The 14,656-nt window shown below is 44.1% G+C and overlaps 1 protein-coding gene across 4 annotated transcripts in view; it reads left to right on the top strand.

Annotated features, from left to right (window-relative positions):
* Nucleotides 1-14,364, top strand: part of nckap1 (NCK-associated protein 1) — a 36,057-nt gene extending 21,693 nt beyond the window's left edge. For all 4 annotated transcript variants that reach the window (XM_080481122.1, XM_080481121.1, XM_080481120.1 and 1 more), the window contains 22 exons: nt 1,516-1,572; nt 1,688-1,784; nt 3,101-3,207; nt 3,279-3,411; nt 3,693-3,774; nt 3,863-3,921; nt 4,180-4,325; nt 4,423-4,555; nt 5,284-5,403; nt 5,960-6,099; nt 7,039-7,170; nt 7,744-7,962; nt 8,335-8,465; nt 8,589-8,686; nt 9,577-9,670; nt 10,427-10,509; nt 10,618-10,698; nt 10,780-10,873; nt 10,962-11,078; nt 12,821-12,930; nt 13,214-13,303; nt 13,988-14,364. In XM_080481122.1, coding sequence (XP_080337248.1) covers nt 1,516-1,572; nt 1,688-1,784; nt 3,101-3,207; nt 3,279-3,411; nt 3,693-3,774; nt 3,863-3,921; nt 4,180-4,325; nt 4,423-4,555; nt 5,284-5,403; nt 5,960-6,099; nt 7,039-7,170; nt 7,744-7,962; nt 8,335-8,465; nt 8,589-8,686; nt 9,577-9,670; nt 10,427-10,509; nt 10,618-10,698; nt 10,780-10,873; nt 10,962-11,078; nt 12,821-12,930; nt 13,214-13,303; nt 13,988-14,104 — 2,440 coding nt within the window. In that variant the 3' untranslated portion in view covers nt 14,105-14,364. The remainder of the gene's footprint in view (nt 1-1,515; nt 1,573-1,687; nt 1,785-3,100; nt 3,208-3,278; nt 3,412-3,692; nt 3,775-3,862; nt 3,922-4,179; nt 4,326-4,422; nt 4,556-5,283; nt 5,404-5,959; nt 6,100-7,038; nt 7,171-7,743; nt 7,963-8,334; nt 8,466-8,588; nt 8,687-9,576; nt 9,671-10,426; nt 10,510-10,617; nt 10,699-10,779; nt 10,874-10,961; nt 11,079-12,820; nt 12,931-13,213; nt 13,304-13,987) is intronic.
* The last annotated feature ends 292 nt before the right edge of the window (nt 14,365-14,656 follow it).

Below are 14,656 nucleotides of genomic sequence, written 5' to 3'. Positions count from 1 at the left end.
ATGCACACACTCTCCATGGGAGAGAATGCGTTGTTCTTAAACCTCAGATTCCACTCATCTGTAATGTAACACTGGTCTAATCTACATCCAGAGTTTCCCTCTTTCTTTGTACTTATAGATTATTAAAACATTTTTTACTACTGAAACAACTTCATGGAGTTTTGTAAGCTTGTTTCTGTTCACTTGCCCAGAAAGCAGCTTGTTGCTAAGGTAACTGATGGGCTCTTGTCACCACACATTCATGGTCCGTATATTCATGATCAATTATTTAACCCTTATATCGCTGCTCTGTAGCCAGTCACAGTTTTTGGCTTGTGCACCCTTAACCATTTATGATAGCTAGAAAACTCCAAAACTCTCAGAAAGCAGAGAAATAAGTGCAGTACTGTTAAAGACACATAATAATATTAAATGATATTAAAGAGATGCCAGAAAAAGGCACAGAATCTCTCGCTCATTAAAAGTTGATCAATTCTAAATAAATCCAGTCGTAAATTTTCTTTTTCCTCCATTAAAATGAGAACAAAACATTTTATTTGGTGACAATGTTCCTTTGTATACAGATTATTTGTCCTCAAAGCTAAAACAATCTGTGAGGAACCTCGGAGTGATTTTCGATAGCAGTTTAAATTTAACAAACCGATCGACGGCGTGGTCAAAGCAAGTTTTTACCAACTCCGTATTTTACCAAAGTAAAGCCTTTTTTATATCACATCGACCTTGAAAGGAAAATTCATGCTTTTATCCACTTAGGAATTAACTATTACAATGCACTTTATGTGGGTGTCTCCCAGTCGGCCCTCGATCGCCACCAATTGGTGCAAAATGCCGCAGCCCAGTCCTCTTCTCCCTCCACTGGCTCCCAGTTTCTTTTTGGATTGATTTTATTCTTTGTTTTAAAAGCACTCAACGACCTTGCCCCTCCTTAATTAGCAGAACTCGTGACTGTCCGACGCACTGAAAGGTGCTGAAGCCCACAAATCAGCTGCTACTGGAAGCCCCTGGAGCCAGGTGGAGCCACTGGGGAGATCGGGCTTTCTGAGTTGCTGCCCCCAGGCCAGAACAAACTGCCCCCCTGACAGACTTAACCGACTTTGGCCTCTTTAAATCCAGGATCAAAACTAAATTATTCAGACTGCCTTTTTTAATAGACAGTAATATGGTGACATTTGATCTTATTTTATTTTGATTCAATTTCATTTTACTCTTGTTGATATAGTGTATATTTTTACTCTTGTTCTCTTTTAATTCTTTTCTTGATCATTTTACCGTCTCCTTTTTACTGGAAAGCACTTTGGTCACCTTGAGTGTTGTAAAGGACTCTATATATAAATGTTGATTGGTTGATAAATCTAATCAATATGGCCATAGAATGGTTAAAGGAGTCAGTTTTTCTTCGGGGTTCAGCTAATTATTGGTTATTGTCACATACCTCCGGGTCGATCTCGGAGCAGAACAAAGAGACTAATAATCTAGAAATGATGACCAAATGTTTCCTTTTGTTTGTTTTTGCAGATACAACAAGCGCATCAATGACATCCGAGAGTGCAAAGAACAGGCCCTGTCACACGCGTACGTGCACCATCTAAATATAAATACCTCTCCCTCCTTCAGACGCCGACTGCTCTTTATCCTGAAAGTCTTGTGTTGTCTTCCTGTTGTGACGCTCCGCTCTGCCTCTTCACAGAGGCTCCATGCACAGAGAGAGACGCAAGTTCCTGCGATCGGCTCTGAAGGAGCTGGCCACCGTGTTGGCCGACCAGCCCGGACTGCTCGGCCCGAAGGTGAGGCACAAGACGCTTTGACTGCTGATGGTGGACACATTCACACAATAACACCCCGAATATCTGCAGCCATTCATTTCACTGACCGACAACCTTCACATAGATCATGACTTTGTTTACATTGTAGCTTTAAAAAAAAAAAAAAATAAGAAATAGATTTTTTTTAAAGCACCTAAACAGATTTTAGTCAGCCTTTTGGAAAATATCAATGTGAAGTCATATTCAACGTCGATACTTTTGAGAGTAACATGCCGGTCACAGATTACTATTATGAAACTGCATTTCATTTCATTTATGTAACACCACTAACAACACAGTCGTCTCAAGGCACTTAAACTGGCTTCATGTTGAGATTGGAGCCATTTTCTGTAGTAACTGTTTGGTTTTTGTGAAAATATTGACATTTTCATCACGTATGCTCTGCAACACATCAAAGAAAAACTTAAATGTTGAAATCAGTATGCTTCTATTTTACCGGTCGGCCCACCTTTTGACACTCCTGGCTCGTTGTAGGTCCTCCAGCAGTCTAAACCTACAGCAGCTTAATTAGAAAATGGTCCAGGGTGGAAACAGCTCTAACTATTAGCTTTAATAAACATAAAACTCTTGAGCCGAACCTTCAAAGTAGACGGTCAGCTTCCTTAACTGAAACTGGGAGCTGGTTCCACAGCCTGAGAGCTGAAATCTCTGCCTCACTTTTTACTTTTAAGAAAACCTAGGAACCTCCAGTGAGCCAGCACTTCGAGAACCAAGTGCTTCTCTGGATACTATTGGATTCACTCTTTAACATGAGATGGAGGCTTGTTGTTTAGAATTTTAGATTCTTTTGTAGATTTAACTGGAAGCCAATGACGAGAAGATAATAATAGAGGGATGTGATCTCTCCCGCTTTTAACGCAGTTACAATTACTGAAGTATTTGAAAACTCTCAACACTTTGTTAGAATATTGAAACAGTTGTGAAGAGAGTTTCTCTACGGTCCAGCTCCACAAAGCTCACTGTAAGCTTCAGAGTTATTAATCCATCGATGTAACTCCAGAAACCGCAGCAGCTTCTCACAACACTTCAATATCACCTTCATTAGTTTCTAAACATAGTTGGGCAGACAGTCTCCGTCCAGCTGGAAACCCTCATGAATATTAATGACTAAACATATTACTGCATATTTATGATTCATATATCTGTTCATATATAACACTGCAAACTTGCATCGTGGGCTGCGAGAATAAAGTTGGTGGCAGATGCTGTTTGTAATTTTCTCCGGAGAGTTTCTGACTCGTCCTTTCTCCTCTGATCTGGTGTTTCTGGTCCTCCAGGCGTTGTTTGTGTTCATGGCGTTGTCGTTCGCCCGCGACGAGATCATCTGGCTGCTTCGCCACGCCGACAACATCCAGAAGAAAAGCACCGACGACTTCATCGACAAGTGAGTGCGTCTGGCGCGCGGCTTTACGGAAAATCCCGCTCCTGCTTCATTGCATGCGTGTTTTTTTGCAGACACGTAGCGGAGTTGATCTTCTACATGGAGGAGCTGCGAGCTCACGTCAGGAAGTACGGCCCGGTGATGCAGCGGTACTATGTGCAGTACCTGTCGGGCTTCGACGCCGTGGTGCTGAACGAGCTGGTGCAGGTGGGAACACACAACCTGACCCTCACTATTCTGTCACTGAGGCCGCGTTTACACGACCCCAGGTTTTTACAAAACGAATATAAAAAAAATCTTTATTGCCACGGACCGGCATATACACCTGGTTCAGAGTGGTGAGCCTGTAGGGGGCAGTGTAACGAGAAGCAGTTCCAGACCTACCTTTGTCATCCGATTCCTCTATGAGCTGCGGTGGAAGCTGTGAGATCGTCTTCTGTCGGGACATTTTTCCGTTTCAAGTTTTCTGTCCTGTGTTTGCGCTGCAGAACTTGTCCGTGTGTCCGGAGGATGAATCGATAATCATGTCTTCATTTGTCAACACGATGACTTCCCTGAGCGTCAAACAAGGTAAACGTCGGCTTCTTTCCCGTCAGTCACTCGGTGATGGCAGAAGTTGGTTCATATTAACAGATTTGCAAACGTTGTTGTGTTTCAGTGGAGGACGGAGACGTTTTTGACTTCAGAGGAATGAGACTGGACTGGTTCAGACTGCAGGTACAAACGCTTTCAAATGTCTCGTTGAAGCTCAAGCTCCGTTTCCACGACAACATTTCAAGTGATAACATTGTTTTTGCATTTTCGATTCAGAAACGTTTCACGTTTACACAGAAAACTGCAGAAACACTAAAACCGATGTAGTTTTCATGTTTGGCCACTAGGTGGTGCACCGTTGCCCTGTGAACGGAGCCATAACGCAACGAAAGTAGTGGTGTAAAGGGAGTTTCATCTCTTCCATCCTGTTCCTCCCTGCAGGCCTACACCAGCGTCTCCAAAGCCAGCCTGGGCATCGCCGATCACAAGGAGCTGGGGAAGATGATGAACACCATCATCTTCCACACAAAGATGGTGGACTCTCTGGTGGAGATGCTGGTGGAGACGTCAGACCTGTCCATATTCTGGTGAGCTCAGTCTGACACGTGAGGGAGGAGCTCTGCAGACACACACTGTTTAACCATCTTTGTGTGTGTGTGGTGTGTGTGGTGTGTGTGTGTGTAGTTTCTACAGCCGTGCTTTCGAGAAGATGTTCCAGCAGTGCTTGGAGCTTCCCTCACAAAGCCGACACTCCATCTGCTTCCCTCTGCTCTGCACACACTTCATGTCCTGCACACACGAGCTCTGTCCTGAGGAGGTAAACGCACACGCACACGCGTGGGTTGATGTTTGGTTGATCAGATGGTTGAACTTATCTTCTTTCTCATTATGGTGACAGAAGTTAGTCGTTTCATCACAAACACCTTTAAAGAAATGAAGAACGTGATAAAAACATCTCCTCACTGTTGTCCGGAGGGATTCAATCACTAGTTATTTGGTGTTACTGGAACCTTGTTAGAGGTTAGAAACGTGTCTGCAGTAACTGGAGCAGACGATGGGGTGAGTGAGGGCATCCTCAGGATCGCTCACCTGTTGTGATTGTAAGTTGAGTCTGAGGAAGGGCCACATTATAAATGTATAAAAAGTTGGAAAATTTAAATATCTATGTGAAATATCCTTCAAGTCTTCGTATGATGTGTCGTTTTATCATTTTACTCTCTCTGCACCAACGAAGTTTGGAATTATTTGATGGAAACACATTTTTGTATGGATTACAGTGATGATGTAAGCTTTGTGTACTCTTGCTCACTGTATATAAAAACTTTACTGCCTATGGGTCCTAATGACTGAACAATAGTCTTTTATCAAATGAAGGTATTTTGATAAAAGTTGGTGTGTGAGAGAAATGAGAGCTACTGAAACTTTACAGATTTGGATTAAATGTGGAATTAGTCCTGTGGAGGTGAAAGATTAACGTCCATTCTAAAGGCTCAGATTAGTAGAGATCATAAAGCTCTCTGATTGGACGCTCTTCTGTGTCCTCAGCGTCACCACATAGGAGACCGAAGCCTTTCGCTGTGCAACATGTTCCTGGACGAGATGGCGAAACAAGCCCGAAACCTGATCACTGATATCTGCACTGAGCAGTGTACCCTGAGTGACCAGGTAGGACCGACAGCCACAGGAAAGAAGGATTAAACCAACCAGACGAAGGAAGGATTCCTTCCTTCCTTCTTCCCATCTTTCCTTCCCTCCTTCCTTCATTGCTTCCTTCCTTACTTCTTCTGTCCCTCCTTCCTTCCCTCCCTCTTTCCTTCCTTGCTTCCTTCTTTCTCTCCCTCCCTCCTTCCTTGCTTCCTTCTTTCCTCCCATCTCCACTCTTATTTTCATGCCTTCCTTGATTGTTCCTTCTTTTTCTGTCTTTCTTTCATTCTGAACTGTTCTCCATCTTTTCATCACATTATATATATACCCCCCCCCCCCCCCCACGTTTCACTCTGATCTTTATGAATTAAGTTTCCTGAACCAACGCCACCACGTTACCTGGCATAATGATCTTTGTAATTCCACTTAGCTCCACAAGGTGGTGCAGTGAGCTACATAGCATTGATGTAAAAATCAGAGCGTAGAAAGCGTGTTCAGTTGTTCCTGCTCAGCTCCTCCAGATTCCGGGTGTTTTTTTTTCTCTCATCGTGTCGTACTTTACGTCCGTCCTCGCCAGCTGCTGCCAAAGCATTGCGCTAAGACCATCAGCCAGGCCGTGAACAAGAAGAGCAAGAAGGCGACGGGGAAGAAGGGCGAGCCGGAGCGCGAGAAGCCGGGAGTGGAGAGCATGAGGAAGAACAGACTGCTGGTCACCAAGTCAGTACCGGCACATCTCCCTCGCTCTGCTAATGTTAGCTCATTGCTATTGATCGCAGCCCTAATATTAATAATAGATTAATGACCTCGTTGTTGCCTGCAATAAATTCCCATTAGTGCCATTAAAATATCGCTCTTTGTTCATGTTCCCAGTAGTCTGAGCACTATAAACAGATTTCAGTGAAGCCAGTGGTTTGTAATCTGATTACAGACCAGTCTTCACTGTGGAGACTAAAGTTTTTCTTCTGAGTGCTTTTTAACTGCGTCTCGTCTCAATAATGAACAATGAGCCTGTGTATTCACAATAAGAACAAAGACAATGATGATATGAACCATTTTCATTATCATAATGAATTATTATTATTATTATTATTGTTATTGTTATTATTATAACAAAACTTCATTCATGAAGCTTTTCTCAAAGGATTGTCCAACAGATTCAAATTTCTTCATTGATAACAATCATTTAAACATTTGTTTCCAAGTTTTCATAAATGGACAAAAAACAACAAGACAACAAGTTAAAAATGTAAAGATAAAATCATTATAGACATAGAATCAATAGTGTCTGTTTAATCTCCTCTTTATCACCACTGGCATGTTCAGCACTATTAATATTATTATTGTTTTGTTGTTAACATTATTTTTATAAAAAAAAAAAAAAAAAGTAAAACAGAATAAGAATCGGATCCAACGTATTTAGCAGTACTTTATATGACTGCATTAAAAGTTCCTTCTGGTTTTTGTCTTCTGCTCGTGTGTGTGTGTGTGTGTGTGTGTGTGTGTGTGTGTGTGTGTGTGTGTGTGCGTGTGTGTGTGTGTGTGTGTGTGTGTGTGTGTGTGTGTGTGTGTGTGTGTGTGTGTGTGTGTGTGTGTGTGTGTGTGTGTGTGTGTGTGTGTGTGTGTGTGTGTGTGTGTGTGTCTCTCTCTCTCTCTCAGTCTGGATAAACTGCACACGGCTCTGTCTGAACTCTGCTTCTCCATCAACTACGTTCCCAACCTGGTGGTGTGGGAACACACCTTCACTCCCAGAGAGTACCTCACCTCTCACCTGGAGATCCGATTCACCAAGTAAACAAACACACACTCACACACTCCACCTGGTAAACTCCACCTAAACTTTCGGTGAATTCATTAAAAAAAACACCGTTATCTGACTCCAGACAGCAGGCGCTCGCAATCCGAGGCTTCAACACTCCAGAGCAGGGAAGGATTAGAAGATATTCAACACACGCTGGAGTTAATAGCAAACGCATGAATTAAAAACAACAGGGAATAGTTCAGCTCCAGATTAGAGGCATAACATGTTTGAAAATAACAGCTTTAAGTTAATTCTCTTTGTGGTCAGTGGGGGGGTCAGGGGCTCAGACCGTATTAAGTCACATAACCAGCCAAACAACTACAGTATAATGTGACTTATGGTCCCGAAAACACTTCAGTATTATTTGAAAATTAAACCAGTATTGCAATACTAATCAACACATGTTCACTTTATATGTACGTGTGTATTGTTGTAAATACGTAGTTAGTTTTTTTTAAGTTTCTCTCATTATTTATAAAACAAAATCAAAAAGGCTGATATAAAATAAGTGAGTCGATGTCCTTGGCGAGTGGGTCGGACCTCACCGTGTGGTCGGTCTGCAGGTCCATCGTGGGGATGACCATGTACAACCAGGCCACCCAGGAGATCGCCAAGCCCAGCGAGCTGCTGACCAGCGTCCGGGCTTACATGACGGTGCTGCAGTCCATCGAGAACTACGTGACCATCGACATCACCCGGGTCTTCAACAACGTCCTGCTGCAGCAGACGCAGCACCTGGACAGCCACGGCGAGCCCACCATCACCAGCTTGTACACCAACTGGTGCGTCGCTCGCACAAATTCTCAGATTGCCGTCAAAAAACGAGCAAATATCAACTTGTTTTTTTCCAGATTCTCCCTCGGCTTTCAGTGTGGTTAGGTTTCTCCCCGGTCCTCTTGGTGGGCTTTGTGTGTAAAGTAGGAAGCGTTTTCCAGTTTTGTAGACGACGACAGGATTCAAATTCCTCTCAGCTACCAAACATAATTAAAGATTTATTAACTAAACTCACAGTCGTGTTCCTGCTGCAGGCTCACTGAGTGAGGAGCAGACGGCATGCTGAAGCTGTGTGTTTGTGTGTGTGTGTGTGTGTGTGTGTGTGTGTGTGTGTGTGCGTGCGTGCGTGCGTGCGTGCGTGCGTGCGTGCGTGTGTGTAGGTACTTGGAGACGTTGCTGCGTCAGGTCAGTAACGGACACATCGCCTACTTCCCGGCCATGAAGGCCTTCGTCAACCTTCCCACCGAGAACGAGCTGACTTTCAACGCCGAGGAGTACTCCGATATCTCTGGTACCCAGGTTTACTCATCCATACACACACTCTCTCACACACACACACACACACACACACACACACACACACTCACACTCACACACAGAAAAATAGACTGTTTGTTGTGTTGTGTTTTCACAGAGATGCGCTCTCTGTCGGAGCTGTTGGGGCCGTACGGGATGAAGTTTCTCAGTGAGAGTCTGATGTGGCACATTTCATCGCAGGTCGCTGAGCTGAAGGTACGCGCACGCACGCACACACACACACACACACACACACAAAAACACACACTGACTTAGACTTTTTTTCCATGACATTTCAAGTGAAAACACTCAATTTTTTTCAGTTTCGTTTCAGAAATTTCATGTTTACACGACAACGTTTTGAAAACAATGTTCAGAAACTTAAAGCTATGGAGTTACCATGTTGGACCACTAGTTGGTGCTGCATGCAGCGGAGAACAATACACTCTAAACGTTGATAATTGGAGTACGTGGACAGACGACCAAGTTGGATTGTTATTCCGGTGACTGTCAAACTAAAAAAAGTCCCAGGAGAATCTGAACTGGGAGACGTGACACTCTGGAGGAAACATTGTTGTTATTGTCTCTACTGAGCATGTGCAGAGCGACCAGTTACTACGGCCTCGGTGCACATGATCGGTAGCAGAGTTTTAGAAAAGCTGCGTTTTCCTCCATTTCTATCGTGATGGAGACTTTCCAGAACGTTGTTTTTATTGACTCTGAGCTCCGTTGTTGTGGAAACCAATGAGGCCAAAGTTTTGTGTTTTCACTTATTCTCAACTGTAACATGACCTGCAGTAATGCTGCGTCTCAATTTTCTGTTCTCAGATTCTATAATTACACCATAAATCATTGTTTTTTCTTTTGAGAAAAAATGTTTATAATCTGTTTACTTGATTTGTGAAGTTGTACACATGCTTTTGCTGCTTCACGTCAATTTTATTTATCTTAAACTTTGTAAAAATGTCTTTTATTTGTTTTAAATAATCCAGACGTCCACATGTGTTCACCTCCCAATGTCTGAATGTTCGTTATGGAGCACTTGGTCTTTTTCCTCGCTGTGACGTGAATCTGTCTGGAAACAAATGTTTGTTTGTTTTTTGCAGAAACTTGTGGTGGAAAACATGGAGGTGTTGACTCAGATGAGGACGAGCTTCGACAAACCAGAGCACATGGCAGCGCTTTTCAAGAAGCTCACCTGTAAACACACACACACACACACACACACACACACACACACACACACACACGCACACACACTTGCTTAGCACTGTTTTAAACATGCTAATGTCGGAAATTGAGATTATTAGAACAGATTTTCAGTTTCACAGCCGGTTTCACAGCTTATTTGAGTATTTTGTTAATTCTGCTGTTTTCTGATGAGCGTCTGCGAAACCACACGGATTTAATCTGACAAACAAACTCACAGATTTGTATCCGAACTCGGTGTGAGCTCGTATCATTAGTTGCACTTTGTACAATAGAAAGCGCATCAAAATTCTCAAATGTTTTATAACCCAAACTCTTTATAAAGCGCTTTTAATCAGTTATGATGTAAAAACATTTGGGGAAAAAATAAATGAATATAAGCCAGTAAAACACAGTTTAAGGTTTGAATTGAGCAGCGGAGGATGATCTTCAGCCTTAAAACAAGATCCTCTCACATCTGCAGTTAGATTTCATTCAGCCATGAGTGTCAGACTCATTCAGTTCAGGTTTATCCTGATCAGAGCCTCTCGCCTAACAGTTTTTGGCCGACGTTCCTCATGTTTGACACTCCTGCTCTAAAGCGTTATTCCTGAAAAATCTCTTTTCCGACGTTTGGAGGTTATTTAAAGGGCCAGCACCCTCAGAGCACAAAGTACAAGCTGACTTGTGTCGAAAAGATGAGACACAAAGTTTATACATGAATCAAATCTAAACTTTCTTTTCCTGTGTGTGTGTGTGTGTGTGTAGCTGTGGACAGTGTTCTGAAGCGGATGACGATCATCGGAGTCATTCTGTCTTTCCGCTCTTTGGCTCAGGAGGCCCTGAGAGACGTAAGACACACACACATCCATTTATCCTCTGCACATCTGCATCCACCTCCGGGAATACACACACATTCATCCATTCATCCTCTGATGTGTGTGTGTGTGTGTCTCCAGGTGCTCTCCTGTCACATCCCCTTCCTGGTCAGCTCAGTGGAGGATTTCAAAGACCACATTCCCCGGGAGACGGACATGAAGGTAAAGTCCCGGCCACACACACACGCCGCCGTAACGTTTGAAGCGTCCGTCGATCGTCTGAGTGTTTTTCTCCTCCTCCAGGTGGCCATGAATGTTTACGAACTGTCGTCGGCTGCAGGGTTACCCTGCGAGATCGACCCAGCGCTGGTGGTGGCGCTCTCCTCCCAGAAGAGCGGTGAGTCTCACACACACACACACACACAGAAACGGTGTGTGTTCAGGTGTGTGTGTGTTTGTGTGACCTTCGTCTTGTGTCCGCACAGAGAACATCAGTCCAGAGGAGGAGTACAAGATCGCCTGTCTGCTCATGGTGTTTGTGGCCGTTTCCCTGCCGACGCTCGCCAGCAACGTGATGTCCCAGTACAGCCCCGCCATCGAAGGTCAGACCCGCGCCGCCGCCGCGTCGGCAAAATACGACTTCAAACCGCTTTTATGAGTCCGTCTGTTCGTCAGCCAAACTTTAATTAGAACTCATTGTTTGTGTGAACTTGTCGATCAGCAGATTATCACTGTGCAGCAGTCGATTATCGGCCTTCGACAAGGAGGCGGGGTTTGTGTATTTTCCCAGCATGCCTTGTTCAGTTTAACAAGAATTCTTGATTCAGCACTATTAAAAGAGTTTTCAGGACTCTGATGTTGCAGATGTGCGTGTCTGAGAAGCGACCCACTGACCATCCGTTTCCAATCAGGCTGATTTTTGGTTTATTGATCACGACAATGTTCCTTTCACACTCCTGCTCCGTCCAGCTCCTCGTCACAACCAGATCAAAGAAGATTTGGTTTAATGCGGGGATGTGAAACATAAGGCCCGTGGGCCAAAACCGGCTCGCAAGTGGCTCCAGTCCGGTCTAAACACCAAGAAAATAATAACCACTTCATAGAATGTTGATTATTTCACACGACACTGAGGCCCGAGCCGAGACATCATGTGTTGCTGCCACGAAGCCGAGCTACGTCGTTATTATGAAATTAGCCTCAAAGTCTTTGTAAGAGTTTGTAAAAACACCCAGAATGCAACAGCAACCAAAGTTTTTTTTGACATTTCACTTTATTTTTCACCAAAAGGTTCCGTTAAAATTGGCTTCATGTTGATGTTTGAGTTATTTTCTGTAGGAATGGTTTGGCTTTGTGAAAAATAACACGTTAATATCACGTTAACTCTGCAACACAACAAAGATGTACTTTAAAGTTTTAATTTAAAGGACTCTATTTTACTGGTCCAGATGAAACTGGACTGAATGTGGCTCCTGAACTGAACTTTGTCTGACGCTCCGGCTCTAAGGAGTAACTGAAGGATTCCTGCAGCTTCATGTTGGATATTTTTAGGCTGCAGGAATCTGAATACCTGTGCTCTGAGAAGCTCATCCTGGACTGATGGTGCTTGTTCTCAATATGAGCTAAACTCTGAAGCGCCGCCGGCCTCTGCTGCAGGCGAAAAGTCTGATTGCATGTCTTTTATTAGCTCTCGTTTAGTGCTTTAATGAATGAAGAGGGTGGTGCAGAGAGGCAGCGATCAGATCAGAGGTCTGCGCGCAGAAATACAGACTGTAGGAAGCATAAATGTCCTCCCCATCGCACGGCGCTGGTCTGCATGTAAATCACATCGACCTTTTTGCCCTCAGATTGATTCATTCCTGCGCTCCGGAGCCATATCAACGTCTTCATTATGTACACTTTCTGAATTATTAATGGCCTTAAAGGTCTGTTTACACAGTCTGACCTGTGTGAAGCTGCTCCGTTTGAGCTTTTAAAAGAGGATTTCTTCAGTCTGAACAGAGGTGTGGTTGGGTGTTTTTGACGAGGATTCAGACGCCCGTCACGCGGTCGATTATTCAGACGTCGCTTCCTAACAACCTTGAAATGAAAGTTAATCAGAGACATTCTGAGAGGATAATGACTTGTAATGTTGTAATGGGCCGCGCCGTTGTTAGTATGCAGACGGTGCGACGGCCTGGCGTTTGTTTTCACCACAGCCGCCACGCTGACGAACACACACACACACACACACACACACACACACACACACACACCCACTGGGTGGTGCAGGTTTCATGTTGTTAAGATGAAACGCAGCTTCATTGTCAGATGTGAGTTTTCTGTGTGTGTTTGCTGCCCCCTGCAGGACACTGTAACAACATCCACTGCCTGGCCAAAGCCATCAACCAGATCGCCGCTGCGCTCTTCACCATCCACAAGGGAAGCATCGAGGACCGCCTCAAGGAGTTCCTGGCTGTAAGAACAAGACACTCATCATCTCACTCTGACGCCTCCACCCGGCGTTTTCATCTGTATTGTGTGTTTGTTTGTGTGTGTGTGTGTGTGTGTGTGTGTGTGTGTGTGTGTGTGTGTGTGTGTGTGTGTGTGTGTGTGTGTGTGTGTGTGTGTGTGTGTGTGTGTGTGTGTGTGTGTGTGTGTGTGTGTGTGTGTGTGTGTGTGTGTGTGTGTGTGTGTGTGTGTGTGTGTGTGTGTGTGTGTGTGTGTGTGTGTGTGTGTGTGTGTGTGTGTGCGTTTGCAGCTGGCCTCCTCCAGCCTGCTGAAGATCGGTCAGGAAACCGACAAGATGACGACACGTAACAGAGAGTCTGTGTACCTGCTGCTGGACATGGTGAGCTCATGACACACTCGCAGCTTTTAATCAATCAGCTGATCAATCAGATCACCGGAGAACCGGAGAACCCAAACTCTTCACCTGGAGTGCAGACGGTTTATTCAGCACAGAGAGACTCCAGTGAAGTTGTCTGTATTTCCTTGTCGGTCAGCTTTATTCGGATTCATTGAGAAAACAAACTGATGGTGACAAATCTTCCACCGCTTCATTTCATCATTGGTTTGTACATGGTGGCTAAAGACTTTGAGAAAAATGACTAAAAACAAGCGAGTAAAAACAAATCGCTCATTTCTGAAGTGCTGCCGCAGGAAACGTGACACCAAAACTGCCCACCGTCCAATCACAGCTGGTTTAATTCTGGGGCAAGAGAAAGAGCGCTGTTACTTGAAGAACAAACCGATGCACAAAGATATTAACGTCTGCGTGCGTGTTTGGAAATACATCAAATTATATTGTTTTTTTTACTTCACTACTTCAGCAGCAAATTAGCTTATGTGCTCTTAACCAGATTCCTCGATACCATGGTAACGATTGGTTTGTGTCTTGGAAGAATATACCGGAATCGTGATGTCCGTTTCCACGGCAACGACGGAAAGCCTGAAAACAGTGTAGCTTTGTCGTTGTACCAACACGTTTAGCGGCTGGCGTCGAGCTAACGCGGCCATTGTTGTGGTGCCCCAGATCGTGCAGGAGTCTCCGTTCCTCACCATGGACCTGCTGGAGTCCTGCTTCCCCTACGTGCTGCTGAGGAACGCCTACCACGCCGTCTACAAACAGAGCATCAGCGCCAACGCGTAGGCCCGCAGCGGCGCCCTGCCACCACACACTACAGTACAAGCTAGACACACTAAACTATGCCTACCCGATTCCTCCAAAAACAAGCAGAAGACACACTAAACACGTAGCAATCCGACGCTAAACACACACACACACACACACACACACACACACACACACACATAAACACACACACACACTAACTAGCTGGAAGAAGTTGGGGGATCAGTGTCTTTATTTTAATCATTGTACCTTTTCCATGATGTTTCTGGGGACCGTATAAAAAAATCAAAAATATAAATATATAGTATATATATATAGTTGACACTAATTTTTTTCTCTTTGTTTTTAACGAGTCTGAGATGTTCCGCTGACTCTGTGGTGACGGATTTGGATGCTTTATTTTGGGAATGCAAATGATTCTGATGTGATGTGGGTTTTTATTTTTTTCCTCTTACGGACGATTCCTGTGTTGATACTGAAAGATTGCTCGTCAGTGTAAGTTTACACACGCACACACACACACACACACATACACACACACACGTCATTTCATGGTGAAACACACTTCAG

The sequence above is a fragment of the Lipophrys pholis genome, assembly GCF_963383615.2.
Source record: "Lipophrys pholis genome assembly, chromosome: 15".
Classification (NCBI taxonomy): domain Eukaryota; kingdom Metazoa; phylum Chordata; class Actinopteri; order Blenniiformes; family Blenniidae; genus Lipophrys; species Lipophrys pholis.
This window is presented reverse-complemented; position numbering and strand designations above follow the sequence as displayed.